General features: G+C 38.2%; 1 protein-coding gene across 13 annotated transcripts in view; it reads right to left on the reverse strand.

The window, feature by feature from the left end:
• The window catches only part of UTRN (utrophin), a 561,026-nt gene that overhangs the window by 309,721 nt on the left and 229,661 nt on the right, over positions 1–21,644 (reverse strand). For all 13 annotated transcript variants that reach the window (XM_025295004.3, XM_045161922.1, XM_044924139.2 and 10 more), the window contains 3 exons: positions 11,107–11,257; positions 9,735–9,910; positions 1,274–1,409 (listed from right to left, as the gene is read on the reverse strand). In XM_025295004.3, the coding sequence (XP_025150789.3) occupies positions 1,274–1,409; positions 9,735–9,910; positions 11,107–11,257 (463 nt within the window). The remainder of the gene's footprint in view (positions 1–1,273; positions 1,410–9,734; positions 9,911–11,106; positions 11,258–21,644) is intronic.

Consider the following 21,644-nt stretch of genomic DNA (forward strand, 5'->3'; position numbering starts at 1 on the left):
TTATGCGTGCGTGTCTACCTATCCCAATATACTGTCCTAACCCTTGTGACTGACCCCAAATTGTTTACAAAAAGCATATTCCAAGAAAACTACTAAAATTTTTATAATAAACACAAGCTTGTTAGATATTTGTCAGATTTTGAAATGAAAACTTAATAACCACTTGCCATGTATTTTTCATCAGTATTAACATTTTCTTTCCCCAAATACCTCAATCGTATTCCTTTAGACAAAATCTCTAATCAGATTAGTGGGTATCATTTTAGGTATTCCTTATTGCATGCATGTGTATGTATCTATACTCACACACAATTTCTTTTGTTTAATAAAAATGTGAGCACATTTTGCTTATTGCTCTACAAGTACTTTAATTCTTAACACAAAAAATATAAAATTTGTGGATATAAAAATGTATGGAAATTTGGGTATATTATTATAACATACCTATATACCTTTATGTATTTTTATATGTTGTATACCTATACAATTTTAAACAATTCTTGCTGGTTGCAGATCAACAAAGAAACTTTAATTAATACAACTGTGACAATAAGTCCATAATAAGCTGCAGTAACTCTCCAGTCACTTGGAGTCTTCTTGTAGAACTCATTTTATAGATCCTGCTGCTGCTGCTGCTGCTAAGTCACTTCAGTCGTGTCCAATTCTGTGCAACCCCATAGACGACAGTTCACCAGGCTCCCCCATCCCTGGGGTTCTCCAGGCAAGAACATTGGAGTGGGTTGCCATTTCCTTCTCCAATGCATGAAAGTGAAAAGTGAAAGTGAAGTCGCTCAGTCGTGTCCGACTCTCAGCAACCCCATGGACTGCAGCCTTCCAGGCTCCTCCGTCCATGGGATTTTCCAGGCAAGAGTATTGGAGTGGGTTGCCATTGCCTTCTCCTCATTTTATAGATAGTAATCAGTAATTAATACTCTTCTAAATCCAAAAGGAAAAAACTATACTTCACAGCATTATTATATTCTAAAATGCTGATGTCTGTTTAAAATATTCTAAAATCCTTTGGTCCAATACTTAGACCCACATGACATCACTTTTACATGAATGAAGCCTTGCCTCTGCAATGATGAAATAACAGTTGCTCTTTAAAATTAAAAAATGTATATATATATTCCTCTTTAAAGTTCACCAGTCTTACCACAAATACAAAGCTTCTTCCCCTTTTCTTATTTAGTCATCCAATATCTTATTTTTAGTGTAAATATTCATGCATCAAAAAAGCATCAGCAAATATAGAGACAAATAAATCACTTACTGTTAATTCTTGCAGGTTTTCTTCCAGTTCAGTGGTTGATCTTTTTTGTACAGTATTCTCAGCCTTTGTTAACCAACAGATAATCTCATCTAGTCTTTTTCTATAGTCCATCACCTGCTTACTTTCTCCTTTCAACCTAAAAGGACAAATTATTAAAAAATATTGAGAAAATTTAATTAACTAGAACATTATATATCTGCATTAGATATTCTGACTAAATATGTCACACACACAAAAATAATTATCTTAATATGTATCAATTATTTTAACATATATTTCTAAATGAGTATTAATAGTAATGTATACATTTTGCAAGGTTATATGCAAATATAAGAATAAGATTTCTTCCTTCATTAAATTAAAAAATATTGAAACTAAAAAATGTTGTCTTCCTTCATCATAAAAACTATGTAGAAATTTAATACAAAGGACTTTTTAAAGCTAGACATCACCATACAGCATAATGGAGGCTTTAAAAAGAAAACATGAAAAATGTCTTTATCTAAAATAATAAGGAAAAATACATAATTCTCTTTGAGTACTCCATGGAGATAGAAAGGTATCATTACATGACATTCACATTAGGGGGCAACTATTACTCTACTTTATTCATAGGAAAGAAAGAGCAAGAACAAGGCAAGATACCAAAAATGGGAAATTTTTAGAAATATTAGGAAAGACAAGAAAAATGGGAATTTGATGAGCTCATTAAAATAAGTATTATATTTGAATATAGCACCGAGTTACAAAAAAGGGTTTAGAAAAAAACAAAGCCAAAGTTTTAAAGGACATAAGGAAACAGTCATATGAATATAAAAAAGGAACTGCCTTAATTACATCTTTTAATGTTATAAGAATAACATTTATAATTATATAAACCATCTGTCAAAAGATGAGAGTATGATCAGAACTCATTTGACAAACAAGATTATGTATCTTGAAGAAAGAGTTTGAAAGCTATTTAGAACTTGCTGGTGGTATCACTTCTATAGCTCCAGCTATTAGCTGCTGGCTTAAAAATAGAATGCAATTTTTTAAATGAATTACATTATGTCATCCCTAATAAGAACATACATTTTTATGGCTATAACTTTTTCTTTTTAATCACAAATACACCTAACACAATGATGCAATACATATAGATAAAACGCTAAATAAATCTTATATATTTAATAGAGAGTCAGTGATATTTGAAGGAGAGTATTTTAATGTTTAAAAATCTAATAAGGGAAAGGGGGAGGAATAAATTAGGTGTTTGGGATGAACATATACTCGCTACCATATATAAAATAGACAACCAACAAAGACCTACTCTATAGCACAGGGAACTATATTCAGTATTTTGTAATAACCTATAAGAGACAAGAATCTAAAAACAATAGATATATATGTATATGTATAACTGAATCACTTTTGTGGTACACCTGAAACTAACACAACATTGTAAATAACCTTTAATATTAAAAAATTAATGATAATCACTACAGAATCACATCTTTCCCCAGCAGCTCAGTTGGTAAAGAATCTGCCTGCAATGCAGGAGACCAGGGTTCGATCACTGGGTTGGAAAGATGCACTGGTGAAGGAAATGGCAACCCACTCTGGTATGCTTGCCTGGAAAATCTCATGGACAGAGGAGCCTAGGGGGCTAGGCTAAGAGGTTGCAAGTGTCAGACACGACTTAGAAACTAAACTCCACAGGATCATAAGTTTTCATTTTTAAGTATTCATCACGAGAGAACACTGCTTCAAGATTTAAATAAATAAATAAAGCTATATATGAATTGTTTAGACTACCAGAACCCAAACAGGTAATTCACCCTCTGTATCGAAGAGTTTTTAAATAACAACTGGAAAAACAATTAAAATACTACTATTGACCTTGTGTTTCAAAAAAAAGTAGCAATTTAAATTCCCAGGGTTTCATAATCACAACTAATGTAGTATTTTGAAAATATATCTATGACGAAAACTAACATTATCAAGTAATTTCAATAAGACATATTTGAGTCACACAAAATTTTCATCTGCAAACTAGCTAAATATAATCTACATTTTAAATGTTATCACTAAGTAAAAACAAGTTATAAATTCATGTTCAAACAGTAGATAACAATTACTCATTAAGGAATAACACAAGTTGCTGAACTGTGCAAATATTTAATAACAGACACTCAATACAAAAATAAATTGAGCTGTGTGCTATTTCTCAATGAGTAATAACAGTACACATAATAAGCCCATAAAATTGCAAGGTGGCCCCAATTTAAGACAAATTCAAACCTAAAGTTAAATGTGAATTTATGAAAACAAATACTGCTTGAGTTACAAGATGCTAGAGAAGAGATTCATTATTCTTTCCTCTTCTCAAAAAAATGAGTCGAGCATCTTTTAGCTTCACCACGTCAGTCCCAGAAGCAGTAATTATCACATTCCACAGAGATCCATTTGAAATTGATTAGGGAAATTTCTACAGTTATTGCTAATACCATACCAGCAAGTACATCTTTTTCCTTAAGAAGACCAGACCACCTGATCTGCCTCTTGAGAAATCTGTATGCAGGTCAGGAAGCAACAGTTAGAACTGGATATGGAACAACAGACTGGTTCCAAATAGGAAAAGGAGTACGTCAAGGCTGTAAACTGTCACCCTGTTTATTTAACTTATATGCAGAGTACATCATGAGAAATGCTGAGCTGGAAGAAGCACAAGCTGGAATCAAGATTGCTGAGAGAAATATCAATAACCTCAGATATGCAGATGACACCACCCTTATGGCAGAAAGGGAAGAGGAACTAAACAGCCTCTTGATGAAAGTGAAAGAGGAGAGTGAAAAAGTTGGCTTAAAGCTCAACATTCAGAAAATGAAGATCATGGCATCTGGTCCCATCACTTCATGGGAAATAGATGGGGAAACAGTGGAAACAGTGTCAGACTTTATTTTTCTGGGCTCCAAAATCACTGCAGATGGTGATTGCAGCCATGAAATTAAAAGGTGCTTACTCCTTGCAAGGAAAGTTATGACCAGCCTAGATAGTATATTGAAAAGCAGAGACATTACTTTGCCAACAAAAGTCCATCTAGTCAAGGCTATGGTTTTTCCAGTAGTCATGTATGGATGTGAGAGTTGGACTGTGAAGAAAGCTGAGCACCAAAGAATTGATGCTTTTGAACTGTGGTGTTGGAGAAGATTCTTGAGAGTCCCTTGGACTACAAGGAGATCCAACCAGTCCATTCTAAAGATCAGCCCTGGCTGTTCTTTGAAAGGAATGATGCTAAAGCTGAAACTCCAGTACTTTGGCCACATCACACAAAGAGTTGACTCATTGGAAAAGACCCTGATGCTGAGAGGGATTGAGGGCAGGAGGAGAAGGGAATGACAGAGGATGAGATGGCTGGATGGCATCACCGACTCGATGGATGTGAGTTTGAGTGAACTCCGGGAGTTGGTGATGGACAGGGAGGCCTGGTGTGCTGCAATTCATGGGGTCGCAAAGAGTCGGACATGACTGAGTGACTGAACTGAACTGAACTGAACTGAGACTGCAGTAGGCCAGGCTTCCCTGTCTATCACGAACTCCCAGAGTTTGCTCAAATTCATGTCCATCAAGTTGGTGATGCCATCCAACCATTTCATCTTCTGTCGTCCCCTTCTCCTCCTGCCTTCAATCTTTCCCAGCATGAGGGTCTTTTCTAAGGAGTCAATTCTTCACATCAGGTGGCCAAAGTATTGGAGCTTCAGCTTTGGCAGCAGTCCTTCCAATGAATATTCAGGACTGATTTCCTCTAGGATTGACTGGTTTGATCTCCTGGCAGTGCCAACTGATTAGCATGACACATAAAATCCTATGGGACTCCCCACTCTGCCCCTTGTCCCCTGAGCCCTTCTTACCTTCTAACCTTCACAGACTTTTTACTCAGCCACACTATTTCATGCCTCCCACATTGCCTGTTCTGTACCTTTTCCTTTCAAGACCATCCCTAAGAAGAATTTATAGGAAATTGCTATAAATGCTTCAAAACCAGCTTCAGGATCCCTCCACTGCATGTCTGAATTCCACAGCCCATCACTCCGAGTCTATGACAACACACTATCTTCTTATAATAATAATGTACCCTTTAATCACATCAGATTACTTTTTCCTTTAAACATTTTCTTCACCATAGTCCCTCTGAGTTCTTTAGTCATACTTGTATCCCCTGTGCTAAACACAAAGTTCATAAATACTGATCAAATCATTTACTCAATCATTGGCAAAACAGCAATACCATCCTTGGAGAATAAGTCATAGGATAGCTTACAATAACAGAACTAGATGTTTTGAGTGTTTAGTATGAATAGATAGGGCATAAGCTTTCTACAAAAAGTTTCTCCTTTAATCCTCATGATACTCCTCTGAGAAGATACCCCAGTTCTCATTCACAGAGGAGGAAACTTAGCCAGATAGCTCTGAGGTCTACCCGCCATTTACATGCACAGTACTCATGAGATTAAGTACTGTCACTAACTTTCTATGAGACCCTGGACAGTTATTAATACTTCACTTCTCCACTCTGAGCCTCAGTTACCAAAGCTGTACAATGCATCTAAATAGCCCCCTCACAGGGTTGTTGTGAGGATTCAGTTCAGTTCAGTCGCTCAGTTGCGTCTGACTCTTTGCGACCCCATGAAGCACAGCACACCAGGCCTCCCTGTCCATCACTAACTCCCGGAGTTCACCCAGACTCACGTCCATCGAGTCAGTGATGCCAGCCAGCCATCTCATCCTCTGTCGTCCCCTTCTCCTCCTGCCCGCCAATCCCTCCCAGCATCAGAGTCTTTTCCAATGAGTCAACTCTTCGCATGAGGTGGCCAAAGTATTGGGGTTCAGCTTTAGCATCATTCCTTCCAAAGAAATCCCAGGGCTGATCTCCTTCAGAATGGACTAGTTGGATCTCCTTGCAGTCCAAGGGACTCTCAAGAGTCTTCTCCAACACCACGGTTCAAAAGCATCAATTCTTCAGTGCTCTGCTTTCTTCACAGTCTCACATCCATACATGACTATTGGAAAAACCATAGCCTAAACTAGACGGACTTTGTTGGCAAGGTAATATCTCTGCTTTTCAATATGCTATCTAGGTTGGTCATAACTTTCCTTCCAAGGAGTAAGTGTCTTTTAATTTCATGGCTGCAATCACCATCTGCAGTGATTTTGGAGCCCAAAAAAATAAAGTCTGTCACTGTTCCCAGTTTCCCCATCTATTTGCCATGAACTGATGGGACCAGATGCCATGATCTTCGTTTTCTGAATGTTGAGGTATAAGCCAACTTTTTCACTCTCCTCTTTCACTTTCATGAAGAGGCTTTTTAGTTCCTCTTCCCTTTCTGCCATAAGGGTGGTGTCATCTGCATATCTGAGGTTATTGATATTTCTCCCAGTAATCTTGATTCCAGCGTGTGCTTCTTTCAGCCCAGCATTTCTCATGATGTACTCTGCATAGAAGTTAAATAAACAGGGTGACAATATACAGCCTTGATGTACTCCTTTTCCTATCTGGAACCAGTCTATTGTTCCATGTCCAGTTCTAACTGTTGCTTCCTGACCTGCATATAGGTTTCTCAAGAGGCAGGTCAGGTGGTCTGGTATTCCCATCTCTTAAAGAATTTTCCACAGTTTATTGTGATCCACACAGTCAAAGGCTTTGGCATAGTCAATAAAGCAGAAATAGATGTTTTTCTGGAACTCTCTTCCTTTTTCAGTGGTCCAGCGGATGTTGTCAATTTGATCTCTGGTTCCTCTGCCTTTTCTAAAATCAGTTTGAACATCTGGAAGTTCAAGGTTCACGTATTGCTGAAGCCTGGCTTGAAGAATTTTGAGCATTACTTTACTAGTGTGTGAGATGAGTGCAATTGTGCGGTAGTTTGAGCATTCTTTGGCATTGCCTTTCTTTGGGACTGGAATGAAAACTGACCTTTTCCAGTCCTGTGGCCACTGTTGAGTTTTCCACATTTGCTGGCATATTGAGTGCAGCACTTTCACAGCATCATCTTTCAGGATTTGAAATAGCTCAACTGGAATTTCATCACCTCCACTAGCTTTGTTTGTAGTGATGCTTCCTAAGACCCACTTGAATTCACATTCCAGGATGTCTGGCTCTAGGTGAGTGATCACACCATCGTGATTATCTGGGTCATGAAGATCTTTTTTTGTACAGTTCTTCTGTGTATTCTTGCCACCTCTTCTTAATATCTTCTGCTTCTGTTAGGTCCATACCATTTCTGTCCTTTATCGAGCCCATCTTTGCATGAAATGTTCCCTTGGTATCTCTAATTTTCTTGAAGAAATCTCTAGTCTTTCCCATTCTGTTGTTTTCCTCTATTTCTTTGCATTGATCGCTGAGGAAGGTTTTCTTATCTCTTCTTGCTATTCTTTGGAACTCTGCATTCAGATGCTTATATCTTTCCTTTTCTCCTTTGCTTTTCACTTCTCTTTTTTTCACAGCTATTTGTAAGGCCTCCCCAGACAGCCATTTTGCTTTTTTGCATTTCTTTTCCATGGGGATGGTCTTGATCCCTGTCTCCTGTACAATGTCATGAACCTCATTCCATAGTTCTTCAGGCACTCTATCTATCCGATCTAGTCCCTTAAATCTATTTCTCACTTCCACTGTATAATCTTAAGGAACTTGATTTAGGTTATACCTGAATGGTCTAGTGGTTTTCCCTACTTTCTTCAATTTAAGTCTGTATTTGGCAATGAGGAGTTCATGATCTGAGCCATAGTCAGCTTCCGGTCTTGTTTTTGCTGACTGTATAGATCTTCTCCATCTTTGGTTGCAAAGAATATAATCAATCTGATTTTGGTGTTGACCATCTGGTGATGTCCTGTATAGAGTCTTCTCTTGTTGGATTAAATGAGGTCAGATGCTGTCTTTGCCACATGACAACCTCTCAATCAAGACACACAAACTATGATTTGACTTTTACCAAACCACACGAAATAAAAGATGATGTTAGCTTATAAACAGTTGCCAGGTCTGCCCTGGTGGTCCAGCGGTAAAGAATCCACCTGCCAATGCAGGGAACACAAGTTCCATCCCTGGCCCAGGAAGATCCCATATGCCATGGAGCAGCTAAGTACATGTGCCACAAATACTGAGCTCTCACTCTGAAGCCCACGAGCCACAGATAGTGAAGCTCGTGTGTCCTTAGAGCCTGTGCTCCGCAACAAGAGAAGCCACCACAATAAAGAGGCTGCACATCGTAACTAGAGAGTAGCCCCTGCTTGCTGCAACTAGAGAAAAGTTGGCCAAGGAACAACAAAGACCCAGCACAGCCAAAAATTTTAAATAAATAAACAAAAATTTTTCTAAAGTAGGCAAAAGCTCTTTTTGCAACAAGCATGTATTATTTTTACAATAAAAGAGAATAAATCTTTAAAAAGTAGCCACAAGCCAAATACTTAAAGTTCAATATTTTATGTTACACTATAATACTGAACTTGATAAAGTATTAGATTGGCCTTGAACAAAACAATAGTTTATCACTAAAATAATACATCATCTTCAGAGTTAAAATTATCAGAAAAAAATATCTCGGAGATTTTAAAACAAAACTATCATTAACTCACCCTCTCAAGGTGAAATGTATTAAGCAAAATAGGAATCATCCATTAAATCCTGAATGTCTCAAACATAATTTCAAATAATGGTAAAGTAATACATGAAATAATATGTGCAATGTTGAGTATTATATTCACTGGTCATCAAACATGTTTGCAACCAGAAGACACCCTAGTATTAACATGTGGTGCAATGCAACATAATCTGACATAAAAACACAATAATAAGTTATATTTACTATGTCATATAGATGAGGAACTGCATTATGTACACAGCACTGACGTAGACAGACACAGGGCACCCTTAGACACCAGGAATTCCTCAGTGAGACAGATTCCTCATCAAGACCCAGAGACCCTGTCAGGAAGTGAGGGAGGGAGAAGCTTGCCCTGAAACCCCCTTCTTCAGCCAGAAATTCCAGAGTGTTCCTCCACCTACTTCAAATTCCTGTCACAAAGTCACTGTGTCATAATAAACAGTGAGAAAAAAAGAGGAATGAAGATTTTTTGACATATCTGAGTAGAAAAGTTAGACTATGGGGGGCCTTTTAAACATAGAAAAACACAAAAATACAGAACGTGGACAGTGGAAGTCTTAAACGTCAACAAAACTCTTGTAATGTGAGAGCAAAAAGTGAAAGTGTTAGTCACTCAGTCGTGTCTGACTCTGCAACCCCAAGGACTGTAGCCCGCCAGGATCCTTGGTCCATGGAATTCTCCAGGCAAGAATACTAGAGTAGCCATACCCTCCCCCTAGTATCAAATGATAGAAAGAACTTGGAACTCATCATCTTGTATCTCAAAAGGTTCTGCCCAAATACCCTCACCCCATGCCCTTGAGTTATCACGGCTTAATCACCTTGGTCGCCGATCCTTCACTTCTGCAGCGATTGCGCCCCAGCGTTGGTTTAAACCTGCCAGCTTGTCCTTCAAGAAGCTTCCATCTGTCGGGGACAGTTTCTGTATAATCCCATCCCCGGTTCTGTTTAGTGCTGCAAAACTCGGCTGGTGGCTGCTGATCCCCTCCTCGAGTTCCTGTAACAGAGAACCACTCAAGATTAACTCCACTGCTAAATTAAACTGTTCTGAGGCAGTGAATCCATTTTCACGGTGTGGTGTTGATATAAGTGTTAGAGAAACAAAGCCCTGGAAAGATATTTTATGTATACGAAAAAGATATTTTTAACACTTTAATTACATTTCAATCAACAGATTAAATGAAATCTACTTTGAAATCTAACCCACTCTTATGAATGTCATCAGGCAAAATACAGTGAAAGAGAACAGCCTAATAACATAAAATAAATAACAGCTTTTTATATTGACATATAAGCATCAATCATGCTTGATTAAAGTGAATTCCTTGTCCTCTAAACACGGGCTTGAAAGTGTCTCTTAAAAAACTGTTTAAACCCTCTACTCTCATATTTTATTATGTCCTACCATATGTAAGTAAACCTCAATGTGCATTTTATTGAGACATTGCTTCACTGGTCTGTAAATTTTTAAGCAATGGATTAAGAAAGGATATTTTAAAGTCAAATTAAGTACTTCTCTACGACTCTAAAAATAAGAAAAATGTATTAACATATTGATGAGAAACTAAAAGCATTCTCTAACTCCTCATAAACCTTCTACATTAAATATATTTTAAAAAATTAATAAAAGAGAAAATATTCTCAACAAGGGTAAATTGAAATTTTAACCATTATTCTAAAGTTCTATTACTGTCAGCAGAACTGATTTAGCTATTGTGTTGTATTTTCCCAAGACTGAATTAGACTTACATGAGCAGCTGCCCTGATATAACTCAAAAATAATTTACTTTTATAATAATGATCAATGATAAAAAGAAAAGTAAGATCTCTAAGTGTTTAACTATAGAAAATGAAGGTGAGGTATACAGATATCTTTTTGTCCTTGATAGAGTCTTGAGTATAAAATTTTATAAGTTCTGAATATAAAATTTTAAAAATAAAATTGTTTTCATATTTTTCACTAAACAGTATTTTTATTTAAATTTCTTTAAATTCCTAATTTAAATTAAAAGACTATTTTTTTCTTAGACTTTTAAAACTGAAAACTAGAACTGGAACAAAAATGACAGATTGTCTGTATACCCCTGAAAAATTAATATTGTAGGCCCCTCCTTTTAAAACCTGTCTTAAATGGTGCATACTAAATAAGCCAAGTTTTCAGCACATCCCCAGCCTCTTACAGAAAGCACTCACCTGCTGATGTATCCTGGCCTTCTCTAAGTCCAGGCCACCATCTGGAGCAAAAGTACCAGCCAGTAACTCTTCAGCTTCTGTTATCCAGTGTGTGAGGTCATTAAGGTCACAGTGGAACTGTCTCCATTCCTCCACAGCCCTATCAAAATAACTAAGGGACAACAAACAAAATAGGTTTCCAAACTTTCCAGGACCGTCTAGAAGCTATTTTCTAAGAAGGAAATTTAAATCTCATTTAAACCGAAAGCCTCAAAATGACACAGCTCACTGCTCTATAAGACCAGTTTTCGTAATGGATTACTGTTAATGATTCCTCTTAGAGAAACATGCATCATACCAAGAGTCAAGCAATCTGCATATACCTCCCCCCTCACATTCATGCACACAGACACACACACATTAGGCAGCTTTCTAACTAAATAGAGAGACATCTCTGGCTGCGAAAATCAAGATAGATTAGCTTTAGGCATGTTAATCCACCCAACTTTGAACACTTAACATTTCAGATATCATGAAATGCAAAAATGATTAATTACTTTATTCTCTTAGGAAAAAATTGGGGTATTTTATTTCCAAAACACTTAGTTCCCAGCTAGAACAAAACCTAAAGGCCAAAACACTTCAAAATTTCTTTGCAGTCTATTAACTCTGTGCTGCAGACTGAATTGTGTACCCCCCCAAAATCCATATGTTGAAGCCCTAACCCTTAACATGACTATATTTGGAGACAGGGTGTTTAGGGAGGTAATTAAGGTTAAATGAGATCATAAGTGTTACTTTCTCAGTCATGTCCGACTCTTTGTGACCCTGGGACTGTGGCCCAGCAGGCTCTTCTGGCCATGGGATTTCCCAGGCAAGAATACTGGAGTGGGTTGCCATTTGCTTATCCAGGGGGGATCTTCCTGACCCAGGGATTGAACCCACATCTCCTGCATTGCAGGTGTATTCTTTACCATCTGAGCCACCAGGGAAGTCCAAATGAGGTCGTATCGGTCACTAATCCCATAGGACTGTTGGCCTAATTAGAGAAAGAGACATAAGAACTCTCTTTCTGTGTGTCTCTTTCTGTCTCTGCTACTGTCTGTCTGTCTGTCTCTCTCTCTGCAAGAGCACAGAGGAAAGACATGTAAGGACACAGGAAGAAGGTGGCCATCTGCAAGCCAGGAAGACAAGCCTCATCATAAACTGAGCTCTGCTAGTACCTTGATCCTGGACTTGCAGCCTCCAGAACCGAGAGAAAATAAATATCTGTTGTTTAGGCCATCTGCAGTATCTTATTATGGCTGCGCTAGACTTAGCAGCAGCAGCAGCAGCAGCAGCAGTAGACTAATATATACTCTGTGCAGCAACTAACCTGGTGTGTCTCACTGATCAGAACACAGCAGAATGGCAGAAGCTGCAAAGCTCAGGTTAGGCAATGAGACAAAGACTACTAAGACTTCTATTCAAACCTAACTCATTAGAAACGAGACAAAGTCAGACTCCAGTGCTTGTCGTATCCAGAACAAAATAAAATAAATATGAGGTGGAAAAGCCTTCTTGGCTTGGGACCCTATGTCATTTCTGTCTACCTTTTTATTTAGAGTAGTGGTACCAGGAGAAGTTTAGAAGAGATCTCAGAAATTTTAGTGACAATACAAAATAGTTTGTAATAAAAAGGTAATATTAATATTTAAAAAGCAATAAAATGGTCCCTAACATTGCTAACTGCTAAATAATGTTTATGTTTCCTTCTTCCATGAAAATCATTTTGAAAATTCAGTTAATATTTGCTGAGTGCCCACAAGGAAACAACATTCTATTGGGCATGACAAAAATAAGAGCACTCCAAACAAAACATGATGAGAAGATATTAAGATAATCTTCACTATGATTTGTAAAAACATAGCAAGCATAAATTCTGACTTCTGAGATGGTGCATTGTGAATAGAAAATATTGCTAGAAAGGCTGTTCCAAAGATCTAAAGACTGAGAATAGAAATGTTAAACTTAGTAAAGATAATTACCATCAAAACAGAACATAAATTCCAAATAAATCTAAGCATCATACTTGCGGATTTTATATTAAAAAAAAAAAAATGACAGAGAGATCCATGTTCAGATGGGATACAAAGAACTATCTCATACTCTCTAATCCAGCCAGCTTATATGGGAGGCAGCAGGGAATTGTGAAGGACTGTGGACTTCCAGAAACTCATAGGACTCAAAGTACCAGTCTTACCCCATCTATGGTTTGTATTTGAAACAGAAGCATGTAAGTTTACTGTCTCTAATATTCCAACTTGATATATTCCCTCCCAAACTCATCTTATTGCAAAAGAGGCATAAAGGAGTTCTCAAAGAAAGATATCTGATTATTTTCAAGGTATTTATCTTTTGCCACAGACCAATAATACTAAAAAAAAATTCATAGGAAAAACAGCATAGAAACCTCTTGTGGACAAATGGACTTGGTGGTCACCAGCTGTGATTATCACCTATAACTGAAACCATGTAAGCACAGGATATTTGCCATTGCCTTGACGTTCTATGAAAAGAATAGAATAGAAAGGAGTACTCAAGTATTGCCTATAAAACTAGACATAAAAATAAACATTTTAGGATAGGTTACCAAGGTTGGAAGAGGAAAGCAAAACAAAAATTAGAGGTATGAATAAGAACATAAAAACTAATGCATCCAAGTGCTGGGCCAAACCAGATAAGAGAGACAACCTCTCAGCAAGTGAAATCTAGTAAGCATAGAAAACAAAACAATAAAATTAAAATGTGATAGAGAAGAACTCTCTAACATAAGAGAACACTGTTCTGTGCTCAATTAAAAAAACTAGGAAAAAACTATTTGCTAAAATTTTTATAATCACAAAAATGGCATGAATATTGGCAATCAACATAATCCACAACGTCCTTGAAATTCTGCCACATTAGCCAGATGCATATATGCAAATAGGGTAACTGATAAAAGAAGAAACAAAATCATATATACAACTGATGGTTCATAAGAAAGGCTAAGAAAATAAATTTTATACCCATATACCAAGGTGTACACACACAAACAAATATACACAGTGCAGAAGAAAGTTACTATACATCAATTCTACAAAACGAAGAAAAAAAGGACAAAACTACCAAGCGATAGTCCTAGAGAGAAGAGACTAGAAGACTATTTGCTCAGTCGTGTCCGACTCTTTGCGACCCTGTGGACTGTGGCCCACCAGGCTTCTCCATCCATGGGATTCTCCAGGCAAGAATACTGGAGTGGGTTGCCATTTCCTTCTCCAGGAGATCTTCCTGACCCAGGGATAGAACTCAGGTCTCCCACATTGCAGGCAGACGCTTATGTAGATAAATCTTCAAAACCTTACTGAAGACACAGAAAGGATCCAAATGAATGAAAGAAGACATTTCAAATTGACCATTTTTTCTAAAATTGATTGAAATGACTAAAATTTTACTGGAAGAATAAATGTAGAAAAAGAGCATGATTTTTAATGTTAGAATAACTAGAGAAAACTTACTGTGATGGATTAAAAAAAATTTATAATGCTTTAAAAATGAAAATGCTATGGTATTAGATTAAAATTGATGGTGTGATAAGGCAGAATTAGCAAAATTAAATAAATATAAAGTAGAAATTCCTTTAAGTTTATGATAAAAGAAGTATCACCAATGATAATGGAAAGCTGGATTATTCAGCAAAATGTATAGAGAAAATTGGCTGCTCATTTAAGAAAAATAAAGCAAAATAGAATAGATAAGTGTTTCTTAACTCAGGCTCCACAAAAAATGTCAGCTGGGAAGGGTTCAAGACGTAGATATGCATGGCCTCTACTCTTGCTACTAAAGAGCTGGTGGTGTATACAGACATAGAGAATGGACTTGTGTTTGCCAAGGGGAAGGAGAGATGGTGGAGGGACACATTAAGAGTTTCGGATTGGCAGATGCACACTACTACACACAGAACAGATAATCAACAAGGTCCTACTTTATAAGGAACCATAATGATCATGGCAAAGAATTTTTCAAAAGAGTTGGTGCATAGAAACACCAAATCTGTTCTGTGAAAAATAGCATGTGTGTTTTGATAGTTCAGTTCAGTTTAGTCACTCAGTCGTGTCCAACTCTTTGCAACCCCGTGACTGTAGCAGCCCAGGCTTCCCTGTGCATCACCAAATCCCGGAGCTTGCTCAAACTCACGTCCATCGGCTTGCTCAAACTCACGTCCATCGAGGCGGTGATGCCATCCAACCATCTTATCTTCTGTTGTCCCCTTCTCCTCCTCCCTTCAATCTTTCCCAGCATCAGGGTGTTTTCCAAGGCGTCAGTTCTTTGCACCAGGGAGCCAAAGTATTAGAGCTTCAGCTTCAGCATCAGTCCTTCCAATGAATATTCAGTGTTGATTTCCTTTAGGATGGACTGGTTGGATCTCCTTGCAGTCCAAGGGACTCTCAAGAGTCTTCTCCAACACCACAGTTCAAAAGCATCAATTCTTCAGCACTCAGCCTTCTTTATATTCCAACTCTCACATCCATACATGACTACTGGAAAAACCATAGCTTTGACTAGACGGACATTTGTTGGCAAAGTAATGTCTCTGCTTTTTGATATGCTGTGTAGGTTGGTCATAAAGGAGGAAGTGTCTTTCAATTTCATGCCAGCAATCACCATTTGCAGTGAATTTTTGAGCCCAAGAAAATAACCTCTCTCACTGTTTCCATTGTTTCCCCATCCATTTGCCATGAAGTGATGGGACCAGATGCCATGATCTTAGCTTTCTGAATGTTGAGTTTTACACCAACATTTTCACTCTCCTCTTTCACTTTCATCAAGAGGCTCTTTAGTTCTTCTTTGCTATCTGCTATATGGGTGGTGTCATCTGTGCATTTGAGGTTATTGATATTTCTCCCAGCAATTTTGATCCCACCTTGTGCTTCATCCAGCCTGGCATTTCACATAATGTACTCTGCATATAAGTTAAATAAGAAGGGTGACAATATACAGCCCTGAAATACTCTGTTCCTGATTTGGAATCAGTCTGCTGTTCCATGTTCAGTTGCAATGTTGTTTCTTGACCTTCATACAGGTTTTTCAGGAGGCAGGTAAGGTGATCTGGTATTCCCATCTCTTTAAGAATTTTCCACAGTTTGTTGTGATCCACACAGTCTAAGGCTTTTGGCATAGTCGATAAAGCAGAAGAAGATATTTTTCTGGAACTCTCTTGCCTTTTTGATGATCCAACAGATGTTGGCAATTTGATCTATGGTTCCTCTGCCTTTTTTAAATCCAGCTTGAACATCTGGAAGTTCTCCATTCATGTACTGTTAAAGTCTGGCTTCGAGAATTTTCAGCATTACTTTGCTAGCGTGTGAGATGAGTGCAACTGTGTGGTAGTTTGAGCATTCTTTGGCATTGCCTTTTTTGGGATTGGAATGAAAACTGACCTTTTCTAGTTCTGTGGCTATTTCTGTGTTTTCCAAATTTGCTGGCATACTGATTGCAGCACTTTCACAGCATCATATTTTAGGATTTGAAATAGCTCAACTGGAATTCCATCACCTCCACTAGCTTTGTTTGTAGTGATGCTTCCTGAGGCCCACTTGACTTCACATTCCAGGATGTCTGGCTATAGGTAAGTGATCACACCATCGTGATTATCTGGTCATAAAGATGTTTTTTGTATAGTTCTGTGTATTCTTGTCACCTCTTCTTAATATCTCTGCTTCTGTTAGGTCTATATTGTTTTTGTCCTTTCTTGTACCCATCTTTGCATGAAATGTTCCCTTGGTATCTCTAATTTTCTTGAAGAGATCTCTAGTCTTTCCCATTCTGTTGTTTTCCTCTATTTATTTGCATTGATCACTGAGGAAGGCTTTCTTACTTCTCCTTGCTATTCTTTGGCACTTTGCATTCAGATAGGTATATCTTTTCTTTTCTCCTTTGCCTTTCAGTGCTTTTCTTTTCTCAGCTATTTGTAAGGCCTTCTCAGACAACCATTTTGCCTTTTTGCATTTCTTTTTCTTGGGGATGGTCATGATCACTGCCTCCTGTACAGTATCATGAACCTCTGCCCATAGTTCTTCAGGGATTCTGTCTATCAGATCTAATCCCTTGAATCTGTTTGCCACTTCCACTGTTTAATAGTAAGGAATTTGATTTAGGTCATACCTGAATGGTCTAGTGGTTTTCCCTACTTTCTTCAATTTAAGGCTGAATTTGGCAATAAGGAGCTCATGATCTGAGCCACAGTCAGCTCCCGGTCTTGTTTTTGCTGACTGAATAAAGCTTCTCCTTTTTTGGCTGCAAAGAATATAATCAATCTGATTTTGGTATTAACCATCTGGTGATGTCCATGTGTAGAGTCTTCTCTTATGTTCTTGGAAGGGGATGTTTGTTATGACCAGTGCATTCTCTTGGCAAAACTCTGTAAGCCTTTGCCCTGCTTCATTTTGTACTCCAAGGCCAAACTTGCCTATTACTCCAGGTATCTCTTAACTTTCTACTTTTGCATTCTAGTCCCATATAGTGAAAAGGACATCTTTTTTGGGTGTTAGTTTAAGAAGTTCTTGTAGGTCTTCATAGAATTGTTCAACTTCAGCTTCTTGAGCATTACTGGCTGGGGCATAGACTTGGATAATTGTGATATTGAACCGTTTGCCTCAGAAATGAACACAGATCATTCTGTTGTTTTTGAGATTGCAGCCAAGAACTGCATTTCAGACTCTTTTTTTGACTATGAGGGCTACTCCATTTCTTCTAAGGGATTCTTGCTCACAGCAGTAGATATAATGGTCATCTGAGTTAAATTTGCTCGCTTCAGTCCATTTTAGTTCACTGATTCCTAAAATGTCAGTGTTCACTCTTGCCATCTCCTGTTTGACCACTTCCAGTTTGCCTTGATTCATGGACCTAACATTCCAGGATCCTATGCAATATTGTTCTTTACAGCTCTCCACAAGATGATGGAGTAGAAGGATATGCACTCATCTTCTTCTGAGAGAACTCCAAAATTACAACTCACTGCTGAACAATCATCAATAGGAGAATGTTGGATCCCACCAAAAAAAGATACCCCACAACCAAGGTTAAAGGAGAAGCCCCAGCAAGATAGTAGGAGGGGCAAAATCACATTTAGAATCAAACCCCATACCCACCAGAGATTCTTGAAGGGCTCAAACAAAACTTGTGCGCACCAGTAGATCCCACAGAGACTGAGACAGACCTGCCTTTGAGTGTTTGAGTGTCTCCTGTGGAGGTACAGGTCAGCAGTGGCCTGATGCAGGGGTTGGGGCTCTGAGTGCAGCAGACCTGGGTGTGGCATAAGCCCTCTTAAAGAAGGTCACCATTAATCCTACCAGAGAGCCACCAGAATTTACATAGGACTGGGGAAACAGACTCTTGGAAGGCACAAACAAAATCTTGTGCACACCAGTACCCAGGAAAAAGGAGCAGTGACCTCACAAGAGACTGACCTATACTTGCCCATGAGTGTCCAGGAGTCTCCGGCGGAGGCATAGGTCGGTGGTGGCCTGCTGCAGGGTCGGGGGCACTGAGTGTGGCAGTGCGTGCACTGGACCTTTTGAAGGAGGTCGCCAGTATCTTCATTACCTCCACCATAGTTTGGTCTCAGGTCAAACAACAGGGAGGGATCACAGCCTTGACCATCAATAGCAAATTGGATTAAAGATTTACTAAGCATGGCCCCACCCATCAGAACAAGACCCAGTTTCCCCCACAGTCAGTCTCTTGCATCAGGAAGCTTCCATAGGCCTCTTATCCTTATCCCTCAGAGGGCAGACAAAATGAAAACCACAATCACAGAAAACTAATCAAACTGATCACATGGACCACAGCCTTGTCTAACTCAATGAAACTATGAGACATGCCATATAGGGCAACCCAACAAGACAGACCATGGTGAGAGTTCTGACAAAATGTGGTCCACTGGAGAAGGGAATGGCAGACCAAATCTTGCCTCAAGAACCCCATGAACAGTATGAAAAGGCAAAAACATATGACACTGAAAGATGAACTCCCCAGGTCAGTAGGTGCCCAATATGCTACTGGAGAAGAGTACAGAAATAACTCCAGAAAGAATGAAGAGATGGAGCCAAAGCAGAAACAATGCCCAGTTGTGGATGTGACTGGTGATGGAAGTTTTGATAGGGATTATATTGAATCTGTAGTTTGCCATGGTTAGCACGTACACTTTAACAATATTAACTCTTCCAATCCATGAGCACAATATATCTTTCCATTTATTTGTTGTCTTCAGTTTCTTTTATTAGTGTCATATAGTTCCCAGAGTACAAGTCTTTCACCTCCTTGGTTAAATTTATACTTGGGTCTTCTATTCACTTTGATGCATTTGTAAATAGGATTTTTTTTCTTAAAGTTCTCTTCCTGAGAGTTTGTTATTAGTGTATAGAAATGCAACAGATTTCTGGATGTTAATTTTGTATCCTACAACGTTACTAAATTTATTAGTTCTAGTAGTTTTAGATGGAGTGTTTAGAATTTTCCATATATAGTATCAATCTCTTCAGTAAGCAGTGTTGAGGAAACTGGACGGCTACATGTTAAAAAAAAAAGAAACTCGACCATTTTCTCACACTATATTCAAAAGTAAACTCAAAATGGATTAAAGACAAGTATAAGAACTGAAGCCAGCCATAAAGCTCCTAGAAGAAAATACAAGCAATACGCTTTTTGACTTAGGTCTTAGCAGTATTTGGGGGGATGTGTCTCCTCAGACAAGGACCACAAAAGCAAAACCATACAAATGGGACTATATCAAACTAAAAAGCTTTTGCACAGCAAAGGAAACTATCAACAAAATGAAAGGGCAACCTGCCACCTAAGAAGAAGTTACTTGCAAATGACGTCTGACAAGGGGTTCCTACCCAAAATATGTAAAAAACTCACACAACTCAATATCAAAAAATCAAACAATCCAATTAAAAAATGGGCAGAGGCTGAAGAGACATTTCTCCATAGAACATATACGAAAGGCCAACAGGTTCACTAAAAGATGCCCAACTAGTGTCATTAGGGAAATGCAAATTAAAACCACAGTGAAATATCACCTCCCACCTGTTAGAAAGACCATCATCAAAAAGGCAAGAAATAGCAAGTGCTAGTTTGGATGTGGAGAAAAGAGAATCCTTGTCCACTAGTGGTAGGAATGTAAATTTGTACAATCACTAAGGAAAACAGTAAAGAGGATCCTCAAAACATTAAAAATATAACTACTCTACAATCCAGCAATTTCACCTCTGAGAATACATCCAAAGAAAATGAAAACTAACTTGAAAAGATATCTGCACCTTCATGTTCATAATAGCTTTACTTACAATAGCCAAGATATAGAAGCAACTTAAATATCCGTCAACACATGAATGGATAAAGAAGGGGTGTGTGTGTGTGTGTGTGTGTGTGTGTGTGTGTGTGTATATATATATACACACAAATATGTATATGTGTGCTATGCTATGCTAAGTCGTTTCAGTCGTGTCCGACTCTGTGTGACCCCAGAGATGGCAGCACACCAGGCTCCCCCGTCCCTGGGACTCTCCAGGCAAGAACACTGGAGTGGGTTGCCATTTCCTTCTCCGATGCATTAAAGTGAAAAGAGAAAGTGAAGTCGCTCAGTCGTGTCCGACTCCTAGTGACCCCATGGACTGCAGCCCACCAGGCTCCTCCATCCATGGGATTTTCCAAGCAAGTGTACTGGAGTGGGGTGTCATTGCCTTCTCCGATGTATATGTATATGCATATATATATATATATATATATATATATATATATATATATGTACTTAGCTGTAGAAAGAATGAAACCTTGTCATTAGCAACAACATGGATAAACCAAAAGGGTATGCTAAGTGAAATAGGTCAGAGAGAGAAAGACAAATACTGTATGTTTTTACTTATATGTAGAATATAAAAACAAAAGAAACAAATATAACAAAACAGAAAAAGACACACAGATACAGAGAACAAACTAGTTATCACCAGAGGAGAAAAGGGTAAGTGGAATGAGTGACACAGGTAAGGAAGGATTAAGGGAAACAAACTACTGGTATAAAATAAACATGTTACAGAGATTTAACACACAGCACAGGAGATCAGTCCTGGGTGTTCATTGGAAGGACTGATGCTAAAGCTGAAACTCTAATACTTTGGCCACCTCATGCAAAGAGTTGACTCATTGGAAAAGACCCTGATGCTGTGAGGGATTGGGGGCAGGAGGAGAAGGGGACAACAGAGGATAAGATGGCTGGATGGAATCACCAACTCAATGGACATGAGTTTGGGTAAACTCTGGGAGTTGGTGATGGACAGGGAGGCCTGGTGTGCTGCGATTCATGGGGTTGCAAAGAGTCGGACATGACTGAGTGACTGAACTGAACTGAACTGAACAGGGAATATAGTCTATAATATTGTAATACTTGTATCTTACATAATATGTAAAAATATTGAATCACCATGTTGTTCACCTGAAACATATAATATTGTAACTCAACTATGCGTCAATAAAAATAA

The sequence above is a fragment of the Bubalus bubalis genome, chromosome 10 (assembly GCF_019923935.1).
Source record: "Bubalus bubalis isolate 160015118507 breed Murrah chromosome 10, NDDB_SH_1, whole genome shotgun sequence".
NCBI lineage: Eukaryota > Metazoa > Chordata > Mammalia > Artiodactyla > Bovidae > Bubalus > Bubalus bubalis.